General features: G+C 42.4%; 1 protein-coding gene and 1 pseudogene across 1 annotated transcript; both read right to left on the bottom strand.

Moving 5' to 3' along the window:
* Positions 1 to 1896: 1896 nt before the first annotated feature.
* On the bottom strand, positions 1897 to 3270 carry LOC125525884 (GDSL esterase/lipase At1g28600-like). The gene is made up of 3 exons (XM_048690891.1): positions 3006 to 3270; positions 2702 to 2914; positions 1897 to 2570 (listed from the first exon to the last, which is right to left on the bottom strand). The coding sequence occupies exons 1-3, from the start codon at positions 3268 to 3270 to the stop codon at positions 1933 to 1935; spliced, it is 1116 nt and encodes a 371-aa protein (XP_048546848.1). The 3' UTR covers positions 1897 to 1932.
* An 11606-nt stretch (positions 3271 to 14876) lies between these two features.
* Positions 14877 to 16362, bottom strand: LOC125525474 (annotated as a pseudogene).
* Between the last annotated feature and the right edge of the window lie 329 nt (positions 16363 to 16691).

The following is a 16691-nucleotide window of genomic DNA, read 5'->3' as shown; positions in this document are numbered from 1 at the left end:
ATAAGACTTTTCAACTTATTCTAACCGCAGTAGGCTACTTGCAAGATTAAACCGAACTAATGCTTGCAAAGTTCAAACCAAAATAATGCACAAAACCCTCTCTATTGATTATTCAGCAAAGTTGTCTAGGAGAAATCAAATAATCATAGAAAAATACACAACTATAGCTCATGCAAAGGCATCACACATAATCTAAACAAAAGGAAAATTCATCACATAGATAACATCGCCGCTAAAAATAAATCAGATGGATTACAATCATGTAGGGCACCTCATGCGATCTTTATACTGAGAAATAAAGGAGATATTGCATCATGGATATTGTTATGAACCCATAGTACAGGGAGTGGACTACTCACACATTGTCATGGGAGCATCAACACTCGATGTTGACAAAGAAAGTGACGACTCCCCCCCCCCCTACGGTAGTATACTGAAATAGGGCTGTAGATGAGATCGCTTCAGTTCTTGAAGTGTCGGATGCGAAAATAATAGATGATGAATATCTAGGAGCCGCTATATATGAGCCATTCGGCACCGAAGGCTCGCTAGGCTGGATCCAGGCTCCCACTCTAACCCCCTTTAGGCCTCCTCTAGGCATGGGTCCTGGCCTATTCACTCTCTTTTTGTGCAAAACAATCCTCATATCTTTTTGTTTTTCCCGTAAGTCCAAAATACCTATTTTCCCTGAAAACATAATCACTGAAAATCAAGAATCAGCTTTGAGCACTTTGTTAATTTATTAGTTCAAATAAATTCTAAAATTTGCATAATTATAGTATATGGTATGAATAGAACAAATTTGTAGATACATTTAGGGCGTATCATTAAGCTCCCATTAAATCTAAGGATGTTTGAATGGTGAATAGCTTGCTCGTCCCTACCTACGAGCAAAGTTTGAGTTCACCGAAACATGGTGAAGAAGACATCATGCTCCTCCTACGGGTTTGAGGTGGATACATGGAGGCACTATTTGCTAAAGTGTAACATGGCCGTAGTTGCTCCTTCTGCGGGGTTGAGGTGGATACGGGGATGCATTTTTTGTTGGAGTGTAACATGGCTTGTAGCATCTGTGCCATATTCGATGAGGAGCTTTATGGATCTTCTATGTTGGATGGTACTCTGGTAGCTACACTGTGGTTGTTCGAGCTGAGTAAGAAGAAACCTTTATAACCATCCGATAAAGCAGTAGCGTTTGGCAACCCTAAGTAAGTCACTATGCATCTCAAGTACACATACGACAATCTTGGCTCCAAGGACATATCATATACATTGTAAAAGACAACTAAAAGCATTCATACTATGTGTCAAGTTGGGTTTGTCCAACCACCCGTTCCTAACACATGCCACATTATTAGTTTGACATCCCCACCACCATGACTTGTGAAACATGGTCATCAACCAATACATGTGATAGTCTTATATTCATATGTGTCCTCACATGAACTCTGACTCGGGACTAGTTTATAATCATTCAAGCATAGAGTTTCACAAACAAGTCACATAGGAGTATTTGTCAATCAATATAAATGATGTTATTCAATGAACTTTCAATAGCTCATGGATAAGAATATAATCATCACTATGTTGCATGTAGGGTATATTTCTAACACATTAATGTTCATGCATATTTAATTTTATATTCTTTACTCCTTTGATGCTTGAAACTTTTCATATACTAATAATGGAGTCACACATAATACCTTTTGGCCGCTGACCATATGTAAAACAAGACTAGCCAATAATGCATGTCTTAATTTATTTTTAATTTTCCCACTGTTGCACTTTTCGATACGCATATGGTACAAAGTAACAACCTCTGTAATAAAATATAAGACGTCACCAAAAAAATGTCTTATATTTTTGTTACAAAGGGAGTATTCATTAGCCGCAATAATTGTTCAAATCTGAAAATGAAGGAACTGGATTCTCCTAGCAAGCCTGGAGCAACGGGATGTCGGCGTACGGGCCATTGACCACCCCATTGGCGATGACATTGTATGCCTTCTCTGTCATGTGGATTTGGTCCCAGTTGGCGAACCTCGACGGGTCGGGGCAAACCTTCGCGTTCTGGTCGCACAGATGGCCAGTGCCGTAGGGGCCATCGCCACCACAACACGCCACCAGAGGCTTGTCAATGCCATTCCTGCTAGGATTCTTGACGAACTCCATGAAGGCACCGTAGTAGTCACCGTAGATGATCCTCACGCCGGGGTTCTGTGACTTGAGCTTGGTGATCTCTTGTTTCAGTAACTGGTTGTGCATCTGGGAGAACGCGTTGAACCACTTGAGGCAACCGTACTGGTCGTAGTCCGTGGACGTGTAGCTTTTGTTACCACTCAGGTAAACCGGCACGCACCCGATGGGGAAGTTCCCTGGGACAAGGACCGTCTTGGCACCGAGGTTGATCACCTCTTGGACACCGGCGCCTATGCGGGCAACCACGTCCGGTATGTACTCCTGGGCCGTGTCCCGGCTGTGCGTATGATTGAAGAACCAAAAGTTGTAGTCGTTGCCGCCGATCTCGCCAAAGACGACCAGGGATTCGCTCAGGAGACTCTTGGTGGCAGCTGATCACAGCCAAAAAAAGAAAGAATAAGTTGACCAAGAACACATATGGAGTACATGTGCATGCAGACAAGTGGCGTAATTAGAATATGATAAGCTGACCGTAACGTATGTTTTTGCATGCGTTACGTACCATCTCCCGGAGCAATCCGTGCGAGCACTTTCTTGAAAGAAGCCAGCTGCTCGTCGAGGCACCCGCGCTGCAGACTGAAGCTGTACCTTGACATGAAGTACGTGGGGTTGAGCGCAATAGCGCCAAAAACGGCAAAGTTGGCACCGGTCGGGAACTTCCCCGTCTTCTCCTCGGGAATGCTCGGCGGCAGCAACGGCAGGCCCAACGTTTGCGCTGACACAACATCAGGCACCAAACTCAGCATGCACACGGATTAATTTCGAACTGTTGGAACACACATGCGCGCATGCATGTACGTACTCACCGTAGAAGTCGATGATGAGACGCCCATCGGAGGCACGGCCCGTGGGGCGGTGGAAGTAGGTCTCTCCGTATGGGGGCACTGAGGGCGGACTCGGCGGACTGTTGCGGCTGATGTACGCGAAGTTGCCGGTGTCGGTGATGGAGTCGCCGAAGGAGAAGATGCGCTTGAAGCAGCCGCACGACCCTAGATCAGCGTTGAGCAGCAGGAAGGCAAAGACCAAGATGACTGCAAGGGAAATGGAGCTGTGGCGACTGGAATTCCCCATCTTAGAAATCTGGCTGAACAGGGGAAGAGACAGATGCTAGCTATCTGGTTACAAATAGAAGTCTTGCAGATCTACGTTTCGTTTAGTATTCAAGATGGGTTCCCTTCATCCCCATTTATATTAGAGCGTTATGCGGTCAAAGTGTGTATATCAAGATGACTGTCAATTTCATTAATGCTATTTTTTAGCAGTGTGTACCTTACTACCCCACAATTCTTTCCCTACAGTTATATCTTTCGTGCATCGTGAAGATATTGCTAAATATATCTTTTCTCTTACGGAAATTGCTAAATATATCGAGTTCTGAAAGATAAGACTGGGTTTCTATGCCAATAATTAATTTATGCACTTTTTTGGGCTGACTATTGACTTAAATTATCTTGATTTTTCCTCACAAAAAAAATTATCTTGATTTTCAGTCAATTCGCACTCCACCGTCTAATTGGGATCCAAAGGCCCATCTGCCTTCTTCTTTCTCTGCTTAACAGGTGACTGATTTGTTTTAGATGACAGGCACCTATTTTCCGACAAGACTGTATACAAAAATTAGAATTAAAACTAAAATAATATTACAAACTTGAGTGAACTAAAGACATTTGCACTACTCTAAAAAATTAAATGAAAAATACATATAGACATAATGACAAAAACTTGAGCAGAACTTGCACGTTTTGACAATATGTAAGAATGATCATATAATAGCGTAATTTTTTTATAATAGTATAAGTTGCACACATATTACATAATACTTGCGTTTACCTTTGGAGATTGATCGCCTCATCTCATATTGACAGTATCTTCTCGCGCGCACATACACACACACGAACACATCGAAGAAGATTTTATGTTTCACATTGATATCACACGTGCTCACACACACTACATACACATGCATGCGCACACACGACAGACACATGTGCACACACACACACACGCATAAACCCACATGCCCACATATACACACAAAGGAAGGAAAAGCCGACTCAGAAGAAAGGAGAAGAAATAACAAAAGTAAACGCGCATGAAAAAGAAAAAAAAGGAAATTGATTGTACTAGAAAAAATACAGGCGCCTATGTTATAGCAAAAGCGATTGCGCACGTGCGTGCGTGTGTTTGATAAATAGATGAAGCCGTCATGTAAAACATGTGTGGCGTTATAAGTTTTTGGACGATGTGTAAGAGGATTGACGAGTCGTTTTAGCATTCACCATATTGACGGGTCGTTTTTAACATTCACATGTTCGGCGTTATAAATATTATTATTTTTGCTTTATTGGCAGCATATCCATGCGTAGTGAAATAGATCAATTTGGAAATATGGACAAGATTCATGAAAACAATAATCATCAGAGGTCCTTTTGTCCCAATTCACAGCATGTGCAGTACCGAAATCAACCATATTTGGCACAAATAAAAACAACCATTATTCATGCAACATCGAACAAATAGTTCGATACATCTTAGTATACCGGATCCGAATTCAGCCAAGGCTAATTCTTTATCTCCATCTGCTAGCCTGTAGTAGCAAATTTAACAAGATCAGACAGAATTGAACAACTCCACTATCATTAAGGTGCTGGCAAATTATGCAAGAAAGCACCCAGATTTTTGGATTATCACTAAAAATCAAGGAAATGTTGAAGTAACTATGTGTTCAGTAAACGAATACACAGAAATAGCTTACATGCTACCATTTTTTGCAGTCCCTAACTCTCCATGGTCACCAGGCACCACACCACAGTCATGTTGGTACAACTCCTCACCAAGCGGATATGCCATTCTGTCTGTAACTCATTACATGGAAATATGTGGGTCTGGATCATGGTTGAGAAGATTACTTCTTCCTTATAAAAAGCTTTGCTACATTCTTCGAGCAGAAAATCCACAAAGAATCTTGGTGGCGTGTTCGCAACAAAAGCTACATAGTGCAATATACTATTCTAAAACTCTAAAAAACGGATCTGATTTAATATCTCCATGAAACACTGAACAAACTTTCAGCACTAAGTGGAACACAAAATTGCAGAGGTTCAGTAAGGAATCTCCGAATAATAAATAATAAGTATGAAAAGTAACTATTGGCCTTTCAGAATAAACATTTATCAATCAACTTAGTTTGAATATTTAAATCTCGGCAACTGGTCAATATAGTGCATATTTACGCGGACGAGGATTTGTGGCTCTGAGGTGCTGTCCCCCCTGAAATCTTCGTCATGCGTTACTCTAGCCAGATCTCCACATTAATCGATATGAAGCATTTCTATGCTCATATACGAGCTGAATACAATCGTTACATACGCGGTGAGATGGGTCCATTATTAAATGCCGGTGACAGATGCAGCAGGGAGTGGTGCGTCTGAGATTGGGTCACCTTGTGCTCAACATTAATTTCATCTGAGTGGATCGTTACCAAAAACAACAGAAGACAATTTTATAGAGCAGTAAACAGTTTATAAAATAATATTAATTCATATAGATCTTCGCAACATAAATCACCAGGGCAATGATTTACTGTTACATGTGCGCCGGGAGATAAGATAACAATCAGGTGGATTTTTATTTTTATTTTGTAAAATCACAAACCACAACACATGTATATATATTTGGGGAACAGGATTACAACACATATCAGTACTTTAGTGCTACCTGGATCGCTAACGTCCCGTCAAAGATTGACTAAAGATAAACTACTGGTGAGATCAACATATGATTCTCCGCATAATACATAGTAAACTGAATAGCAGCCTAAACTGAAGACAAGGCACACATATAAATGACAGACTAAGATCGGGGAGTAAATACGGGGTGGGTGGGGAGCTCTGCCCAGAGGTAGATGAATTAGTGCTATTTTTAAATAATACATTTTTATATTAAATTTCATAAATATTACGGCATAATTATATTTTTTGAAAATAATACCCAGTCGGCCTACTGCTGGCCGATTGGATCCAATCGGCCTACTGTGGGCCGATTGGACCCCAGTCAGCCCACTGCCGGCCGATTGGATGGCGTGCATGCACCCATTTATCTGTTGAGTAAGTATTTCAAAAATGTTGAAGAAGTATTTAAAAAAATGTTGCTCATGCATATAAAAATGTTAATCAACCATTTGAAAAACAAATATTGAACAAGTATTTGAAAAATGTTGAAAAAATATTTGAAACTATTGAATAGGTATTTGAAAAATGTTGAAGAAATATTTTCAAAAATGTTGATCATGTATATAAAAATGTTAATCAAGCTTTTGCAAAAAATGGTGAACAATTATTTGGAAAAATGTTGAACAAGTATTTGAAAGAATGTTGAACAAGTATTTAAAAATATATTGATCATGTATATAAAAATGTTGAACAAGTATTTGTAAAAATGTTGATCATGTATATAAATGCTTGATTAACATTTTTATATGCATGATCAACATTTTTTTAAATATATCTTCAACATTTTTCAAATACTTATTCAACAGATAAATGGGTGCATGCATCTGTCGGCCTAGAGGAAACAGACTGGGCGACAGGCAGTGGGCCGATTGGGTTCCAATCGGCCAGCAGTAGGCCGACGGATCCCATCGGCCAGCAGTAGGCCGACTGGGTTTTATTTTTGAAATATATAATTATGCCGTAATATTTCTAAAATTTATTTAAAAAATTATATTATTTTAAAAAATAGCGATGAATTAACTGCAAACAGAGGGTTACTGGTGGGGCCGGATCTGCAAAAAGGACATGCATATACACAGTGATATGTTTGCATGAATTAATAGATACGGAGAACTATACACAGCACGCGTACTATATGTTTCGAATCTAAACGCATCTGACCGGTGGAGATGTAAGGGGGTGCAGTACCTATATAGTTGAAGCTAATATATCGAGGAGAAAATAAACTTTGCTAGTGAAAAGGGGAGAGAAATGGACCTTGTTCCCATTCTAGGTACAGCATATAGCGGTTGATTGGATGGTGAAGCCTTTTCGCACTTGAGGTCGATGAGTCATCTGTGTGTTGATGTCCTTGCGGATCTCATGAGTTGGAGATAACACACGTGCTCCCTCACCTTGAGTGTCATTTTTCCGGAGGCTCCTAAGAGCATCTCCAACAGGTGCACAAAAATTCAGTGCCCTAAAATAGTTTTAGCGCGCCACTGGAGCACTTTTAGTGCGACAGACCCAATATTGCTTTAGCAGATGCCCAAAAATACGCGCCCAAAAGAACACACAGTGTAAATTGTGAAGCACACGTAATCCGGCGCCTCAAATTTGCAGCTTTTAATAGCGTTTTTCAGCGTGCGCCCAACTCTTTTTTGCGCGCGCACTGTTTTACAGCTTCTGCTTGAGCTGTCCGGCGCCCAAAAAACCTGAATTTTAGCGCGCGGCCCAGTTTTTGGGCGCCTCTTGGAGATGCTCTAAGAGCAGTGGCAGGAGGCGAGCTATGGAGCATGAGTGAGGGGGACGACACGAGTCGGACGAGGTGAGAGGTATGATCCATCACCGTATAGTGGGGCTTGGGGTGGCAGGGGCAGCGGAGGCAGCAGTGAATATAGGGCTTTCATTCCCAAGTCACGCGAGAGAGGAGAGGTCGGTGAAGAATTTATTTCGCCGGGTAAGTGGAGGCGGGTAAGGTTATGGAGGGATGCTACAGAGCAGTTTATCGCTGCCATTCACGCTACGCGAACGAGGTTAGGGTCTTGAGGCGCTGTGAACCGACTATAGAGGAAGGCGTATGAGTCAACTTGAGGGTTGCGCGAGATTTGTAGAAACCCATTAGGCCCAATTTTACACCAGGAGCCAAAAATTGTCACTGGAGCAGTGGCCAAGCCTTGAACTCGCCCGAGTTTAGCAAACACAGCAGTTCAAAGTGGGATTAGAGGTAAACTAGTCGACAACCCGTGCATTCACACGGTCTAGTTTATGATTTATTTTCTTATATGAAATTAGTATACAATATATTTTCATATATTTTAAATGTCCATCTAAGTGAAGCTGCTCACTTATTTTGTCAAATTGATCCGGCAAAAAATTAAGTTGATTTGACAATGATATTTCTATTAAAATATCATATTATCACATTATTCATGCCAATACCACAATTGGACGATTTATTGCATTTATGCATCTAGTTATCCATGTCATCCAACTTTCTTTATAGTGCATGCTCGGTTGGTTATATGGTTTTCAGATAAATCAACTACAATGCTTACATTTTGTTTTTAGGGATAGAGCAGACAATTGAAAGACTTGTGAAACAATATGATAGATAATTTGATTTTGTTTCACTTGAGTTACTACCGATTGAGCCCTTCCAATGATATATTAAAGTAATTTAATGTAGCATTAGAAAATACCCATAAAATATAGTATTTGCAAAAGTTTGTATTTAAATAACAATTTTTTATTAATATTTATTTTGTCGATACAAACTTTGGACATATTGAATCTTAGTCATTACTCATGAGGTTTTTTTTACCACTTTTTGTATGAATTGATATTTTGCATATATTGAGATAGGCAATTATTGAAAAACTTATCAAATCATGACTAATGAGATATGCCTAACAATTTGGAGTTTTTACGTTTTGGCAGAAATAATTCCACCCATGTAGTTGTAGTCTTGAATGTCCTATTTTGATAACTGACACCTCAGACCACTAAAAATTAAACCTCTCACATGAAGTGAAGTGCAAACGAATATATCTAATAATCATATAGGGTTAAAATCTCAAATAGTGAGAAATGTTATGAAAACTCACAAATCATTGGAGCTTGTCAAAGAGTTTCAGATGAAATATCACAGACATTTGCGACGGCTTTAAAATTGCCACTACTTAGTTAACTTCTAAATAAAATAAAATTAAGTATCATCCATGGCCACTCCTTAGAAATAATTGCTTTAAGTTAATTCTCCATCTTATTTCTACCAATGTTGGATTAAGAAGAGATTTCTGCTATTATACATTTAACGAAGGGAGTACTCATCATCTGTGGAGGCTATATGGCTCCCTTCCCATGACAACAACCGGAAGAATGACACTGGGATTCAGCTTCAATCTTGGATAGCTGAGCCAGACATGCTTGCCACGATTCACATATTTGTGCATACCAAACAGGACCGCAACAATAGTGTAAGAGTAGTTGAAGACATCAATAGTTTGGTAAGTTATGTTTAATATCAAAAATATTTGATTTTCATAACCTGGTCAGAGTACCTAACTCTAGTTCTTGTGTGCATCTAGGTTCTAACATAACCATGTTGGCAGACATAAACATGAACTGCTACCTTTTATGGACGGAAAGAGGAAGAATCGTGTCAATGATATATAATTTTCTTCTCTTATGGGCCAGGCGGTCATGTATTTCCTGAATGATGGTTGTGGCCTGTTACAAAAACCCCAAGTGATCTTTAAATTATTTCTATTTTTCTTTATTAATAACACGCTCAAGTTATCGTTGCTTCTTACCACCTATCATCATGATCAGCAGAACTTTGTTTCTTAACTCTTGTTGTCCTGCATGCCTTGTCATGCAATATGTTTACTACAGCTATTGCTTGTCGGTGCCTCAACTATTCTGAAGGCTGCCATGCGCATGGCATGCATTCTTTATGCAGTCTAGCTTGCATGCATTAGTCAATTTCAAGCAACAAAGTAGACGCGAGGCTTTTCTAGCGTCCTCGATCCACTGACGCTCGGTATGATTATTGTACATATTTTGATATTTCTGATCAACTCGTCAGGATGGACAGTCTATGGCACATGCATGCTGCTCTTCATCATGGACGACCTGAGAGAGATGATATGTGCTTCATATTTTTCATCCGATTGAGATAAATCCTTAGGAAGTCCAGTATATTTTTAGTGCATTGCTCTTCTTTTTTTTCTTCTGGCTCTAATTTCTTTCCTGTATGCTAGCACTGGCCTGCCAGGTGCCTCCATCAAGACCCTGCATTCCCCAGGCTATGGCATGCAAGGCTGGGTAGATCATGCAAGCATATAGAAGCAGCGCACCTGATGAAATCTCAAGAGGCAGAGGAAAACCTTGAGAATATTTTTTTTGAACCGGGCGTTACCTCTTTCCATTGCAAACAACGGAAATACAACCAGTTCCGAATACAGAGTCAGGAGAGGGAAAGAGGTAAGGCGAGTTCAAGCATTACCAGAAAACCCACTGCCATTCGGGTCGCCGTCGACCCGAACGTTGTGGGACGAAAACCTGATAACACCTACAGTCATCAGAGAGCTAAGTCCCACAACACCCAGAGAGGGTTACATGCCAACACACCAAAAGTAACATCAAAACAAAAGAGGCGGAACAACTATGAGGAAGATGGCCCTTCCAGCAGAACACTCCACTTCGTCCTGTCCTCAAAGCAGAGTACCTTCACCAAGATCTTCATGCTCCTCCAATCAGCTGGGCAGTGTTCTCGCAAAGTCTCATCAGCTGCATCGTGCTGGCCCTGATCACCTCGGCACCTGATCGAAACTTGTCAGCGTCATCACCCTTTTGCAGTCCTGTCCAATACAAAAGAAAGGAGCATATAGAGAACACAATTTCAAAGGGAGGCTTAATTTGCTTTTTCTCAAAGGTAGTCTTATTACGAGCAAGCCAGATCGCCCAGCAGGTGGCAGCAAGACCAACAGTATAAAACGTATCCCCTCCTGGAAGAAAGAATAGCACCAAGCAAAGAATTGCCAATAGTTATCAGGACACTTATCAGTACCAATAGCCACCCCAATAGATCGCCACACAACCCTAGCGACTGAACAAGTAAAGAACAAGTGCTGGGAAGTCTCAATATCGTTACAGAATGAACAAACAGGGTTCCCAGGCCAATTCCTGTGGCGCATCACCTGTCTAGTCAGCACCGCATCTTGCGAAAGTTGCCACATAAAAATTTTGATCTTGAGTGGAATTTTGGCTTTCCAAATCCATTTATAATGGCACCCACTAAGGGGTTTCTCCAGCAACTTATAAACAGATTTGGTACTAAATTTACCATTCTTGTTCAGACCCCAAACCACTCGATCCTCTTTGTCATTTAAAGGAAGATTTTTAACTGTATCCAAAACAACCCCCCATTGCTCAGCCAGCACAGGAGTGAGTCTTCTTCTAAAAAAGGTAGCACTATCCATATCCAGCACTTGTTTGATAGTACATTCAAGGATATTGCAAATGTCAAAGAGTTGAGAGTAATGCTCTTTAAACGGAAGCAGTCCGTTAATAGAGTCACTCCATACCCTGGCAATGTTTCCAGATTCGATGTTGATCTTTCTACCAGTCATGTAAACTTCCTTGACTTTCAGCAAGGCTTTCCAACAGGGAGAGTCAGAAAACCTTGGGACAACATCAGCTACCGTTCTATTCCGCAAGTAACGAGCGCGAACGATGTCTTGCCACAACCCACTTTGAGTTTCAAGCTTCCACCACCATTTCACCATCAGACTAATGTTTTGCTTGCGCAGGTCTTTAATACCTAGACCACCCTTTTCTTTGGATCTGCAGATCCTATTCCATCTCACGAGATAGTATCTCTTTTTTTTGGTACACCCTTGCCAGAAGAATCTTCTTCTATGTTTATCCAATTTCTCAATGAACGTTTTGTTCATCAGCCACATGGACATATGATACAAGGATATCTGAGCGACAACAGAGTCAACTAAAGTGTGTCTCCCTCCCATGGAGGTAGCATTACCTACCCAAGCATCAAATCTTTTCAAATATTTGCAAACAATGAACTCCCAATCGGAGTTTCTCAAGGTAGTATAGCTGACAGGCATGCCCAAGTATTTAATAGGGAAGCTGCCTATATCACAATTGAAGAGGTCGGCATATTGCTTAATCACAGCATCGTCTCCCCCAACAGTCAGAATTTCACTTTTTGAAAATTAACTTTCAACCCGGACATCATTTCGAACATATACAACAGCAACTTCAGGTTGACTGCTTTATCGATGTCATGTTCAAGGCAGATAATTGTGTCATCTTCGTACTGAAGTACCGCAACTCCATCAGGGATCAGATCCGCAGCTAAGCCAACCAGCAACTTATTACGCTGAGCATTTTTAATCATCTTCGTGAGGCATTCGGCAGCTAAGTTAAACAAGAATGGGGAGTGAGGGTCGCCTTGCCGCACCCCTTTCGCACTTTGGAAGTACGGCCCCACACTGTTATTTAACTTGATGCTAACCGTGCCATTTCGAAGGATCTGATTAATCCATCCACACCAGGTATCATTGAATCCCCGCAACTTGTGGCATTCTAATAGGAACTCCCAGTTAACCTTATCATACGCTTTTTCAAAATCCAGTTTCAACACCACCCCAACCTTTTTCTTCACACGAGTGTAATTAAGGATTTTATGGAGTGAAAGCACCCCGTCCATAATGTTTCTACCTTTGACAAAAGCATTCTGTACTGGGCTAATTAGCTTGTCAGCATAAACCGAGACTCGGCGATCTAGGACTTTTGTGATGAGATTATAAGGGCAACGAAGCAGACAAATAGGTCTGAATTGTTGGATTTTGTCAGCTCCAGAGAGCTTCGGGAGCAAAGTGATGATCCCGTAGTTCAACCTTTGAACATCCAACACCCCTCGATGAAAGTGTCTAAACAAGGATATGATATCATCCTTGACAATATCCCAGCAAACTTGAGAATATATGGAAGGGCAGACCTGAGGATGCAGGATGCCGCGGCTTGCCTACTCTGCACCCCTTGGTACACTGCTCGATCCCATCGGTGCTCTCTTGATATGGGGTATGTAATCATCCATACCTCTAGCGGTGCTTCCCGTCTCACCTCAAAAACTAAAAACGAAAGCAGAATGATTGCTCCTTCTCTTTCCAGGTTCCGCCCAAGCTTCTCTAGCACGAAATTGCTGAGCCCCTCACGTGAACCAAGGCATTAAAGGATCCTAATGGCTCCAGAGTTGGAGGCCTGGAGCGTGGTCACCGTCCGTAGTGGAGATCAGCGCCAAGTTCTTGTGCAGGATTTTGCGATGCTTGCGGCCCACCCAGCTTCAAGCACATGCGACACTGTCGAACTGCTCACATGGAACCCGACCACAGGAGACTCTGTGCAGTTCCCGCATGGCACACCCATCTGCAGCATCAACTGCAGCTGCCACCAGTTTTCTTGGATGAGAATTGGATCGTGGTTTTGTTCGAGGCAAGAAAAAAGGAGCTACTACGTACTGTGGTTGTGGAAACAGGCATGGCCGGAGCGCATTAGATTGAATCTATGCGTGAAAGGAGAGGAACGTGGTGATGGTATTTTTCTAGGACACATGGTGATGGTCCTGTTTCTTTTTTTTAAGAGGGGGCATCTATGCGTGAAAGGAGAACGTGGTGATTTTGAGGAGGATATATGGACTCTTATAAGACTCCTATATAACATTGTTTGTTTAGTAATTTATTTATTTTTTGAGAATTTGTTTAGGACAATATTGCTTGTTTTTCACATGTTAGTTATGTGCAAGTTGGCTCAGGTTCACGTTTAGATTGGATATTTTTTCGTCACAGGCTAACGTAAATCGTAAGGTTAAGATAGATTAATTACGTAGATCAGACGATTCAGAATGATTAAGATATTGCTATGATATGTGTCCACATATGAACTCCGACTAGGGAGTAGTTCATAATAATCTCTAAATTCAAGCATAGAGTTTGGCAAACAAGTCACATACTTGCCAATCAATAAAAATGATATTATTTAGTGAACTTTTTTTTGAAAGATCCTGATTGCCTGGCTTTTCATTGATTTAGTAGAGGGGAGAGTACAAAAAATGCTGACTGATCGAGAACGCGATCAGTAGCAGAGAGGTGAGAACAAAAGGTGGGCTAGCAACTAGGGGAGCCCATACTAGCTTAAAGATCAGAAAAACGTTTATCTCACGTTTGGTCCTTGAAAGGGGTCTCTAAGCAGGCTGCGCCGGCGAGGCGCTGTTGCTCCAAGTCACTTCTGGCAGCGCCGATGATGTCTCTGGCGCTTGGCTGCTTGTTCTTGAAGGTGCAGCGGTTTCGTTCCAGCCATATGTGCCAAGAGATTAGGGCTGTTAGTGACAGAATCCCTCTTCTTTCGCCCGGCTCCGTGTTGCTTGCGATCATGGTCAGCATCTCCGTGGTCGAACTGGGCACTGGCCATCCAGCTGGGCACAGGGCGACGCATTCCTTCCATGTCGCTGCTTGTTGCCAAACATCTCTGGCCACCCTGCACTCCCAGAAGAGATGCACCGACGTCTCGAGGTTCCGATTGCAGAGTTGACAGAAGTATGCATTTTCCCAGCCCCTCCTCTGCAACCGGTCGTTGCACCACAGCCGGTTTTGGTGCAGGAGCCAGCAGAAGAACTTCACCTGTCCCGTTGCCCAGGTCTTCCAGATGAGGTTTAGTGAACATTCAATAGATAATGAACAGAAAAAATATAATCATTACTTTGTAGCCCGTAGGGTATATATTTCTATGTGTCATGCGTGTTTAATTTGATCTTATTTATTCCTTTTACACTTGAACTTTTTTAGATAATCAAGTCACACATAATACTTTTGTGCCACTGACCACATCTAAAACCGGATTGGCAAATAGCATATGTCTTTATTGATTTTTGTTTTTCCCGCGGTTTGGTAAGCATATGTTACAAAGTATCATCAGCCGCAGTAATTATTCAAGTCTCAAAACGATGGAACTGAATTTTCCTAGCAAACGTGGAGCGCTAGCAACGGTGTGTCGGCGTACGGGCCGTTGAGCACCCCATTGGCGATGACGCTGTACGCCTTCTCTGTCATGTGGACTTGGTCCCAGCTGGCGAACCTGGACGGGTCGGGGCAAAGCTTTGCGGTCTGGTTGCATGTATGGCCGGTGCCGTAGGGGCCATTGCCACCACAGCACGCCACCAGAGGGTCGTCAATGCCATACCTACTGGGATTCTTGACGAACTCCATGAAAGCACCATAGTAGTCGGCGTAGATGATCTTCACGTCGGCGTTGAGCGACTTGAGCTTGCTGACTTCCTGCTTCAGCAACTGATTATGCATTTGGGAGAAGTTGTTGAACCGCTTGAGGCAGTGGTACTGATCGTAGTCCGCCGACTTGTTGCTCTTGTTACCACTCAGGTACGCCGGCACACACCCGATGGGGAAGTTCCCCGGGACAAGGACCGTCTTGGCACCGAGGTTGATCACCTCCTGGACGCCGTCGCCTATGCGGGCAATCACGTCGGGCATGTACTGCTCGGGTGTGTGTGTGTCACCGCCGTGTCCTGCGAAGAACCAGAAGTTGTAGTCGTTGCCACCAATCTCACCGAACACGATCAGCGACTCGCTCAGGAGACTCTTGGTGGCAGCTGGTCATCACGAAAAAAAATGGAATAAGTTGACCAAGAAGACATGTTGCCAAATTAAAATATGATAAGCTGACCATAACGTATGCTTTTGCATGCGTTACATACCATCTCCCGGAGCAATCCGCGCGAGCACTTTCTTGAATGTATCCAGCTGATCGTCGAGGCTCCAAGTAAACGGCACCCCGAAGTTATACCTCTTGAAGAAGTTCGGGTTTAGCGCCGTGGCACCGTACAAGGCGAAGTTGGCGCCGTACGGGAACTGGCCCGTGTTCTCCTTGGGCAGGCTCGGCGGTAGCAGCGGCAGGCCCAACGATTGCGCTGACAGAACATCACGCACCAAATTTAGCATTAGTATGAAATCGGACTATTTGGATTGGAACACACATATACATACATGCATGCATGCATATGCACTCACCGTAGAAGTCGACGATGAGACGCCCGTCAGAGGCGCGTCCCATGGGACGGTGGAAGTAGGTCTCTCCATAAGGGGGCACAGAGGGTGGACCTGGATTCTTATTGTTACGCCCGGTGTACGCGAAGTTGCCGGCGTCAGTGATGGAGTCGCCGAAGGTGAAGATGCGTTTGAAGCAGCCGCACGACCCTAGATCAGCGTTGAGCAGCAGAACAGCAAAGATGAAGGGGGCGGCCAGGGAAATGGAACAGAGGCGATTGGTACTTCCCATCTTAGCTATCTGGCTAAGCAGGAGAAATCAGGGACGCCTGCTACCTAGCTATCTGGTTATGAAACAAAGTGTTGCAGATGTACGTTTCGTTTTGCATTCCAGATGAGTTCCCTCGGTCCACATTTTATATTAGAGCGTTATGCGGTCAAAGTGTGTATATCAAGATGTCTATAATTTTAATTAATGATATATTTTTAGCAGTGTGTATTTTACTACCCTACTATTCCTACCCTGCAATTATATGGTTGGTGCATTGTGAACATATCGCCAAATATGGAGTTCTATACAAATGCAGTCTTGAAAGATAATATTTGGGGTTCTATGCCATTAATTCATGCACTATATATGGGCCGACTATTAAATAGGCGCCTGAAATTTGTTTTGTGATTTCACTCAAGTTGCTCT

The sequence above is a fragment of the Triticum urartu genome, chromosome 7 (genome assembly GCF_003073215.2).
Source record: "Triticum urartu cultivar G1812 chromosome 7, Tu2.1, whole genome shotgun sequence".
Lineage (NCBI taxonomy): Eukaryota > Viridiplantae > Streptophyta > Magnoliopsida > Poales > Poaceae > Triticum > Triticum urartu.
The sequence above is the reverse complement of the archived record's forward strand: the minus strand, read 5'-3'. Positions and strand labels throughout refer to the sequence as shown.

What these genes read in the sequence shown, in the direction of transcription:
- LOC125525884 (XM_048690891.1), bottom strand. Translation starts at nt 3,270, where the DNA reads ATGGGGAATTCCAGTCGCCACAGCTCCATTTCCCTTGCAGTCATCTTG. An exon ending in TCTCATCATCGACTTCTACG is followed by an intron (nt 2,915 to 3,005) that starts GTGAGTACGTAC and finishes ATGTTGTGTCAG; the next exon opens with CGCAAACGTTGGGCCTGCCG. An exon ending in ACGGATTGCTCCGGGAGATG is followed by an intron (nt 2,571 to 2,701) that starts GTACGTAACGCA and finishes GGCTGTGATCAG; the next exon opens with CTGCCACCAAGAGTCTCCTG.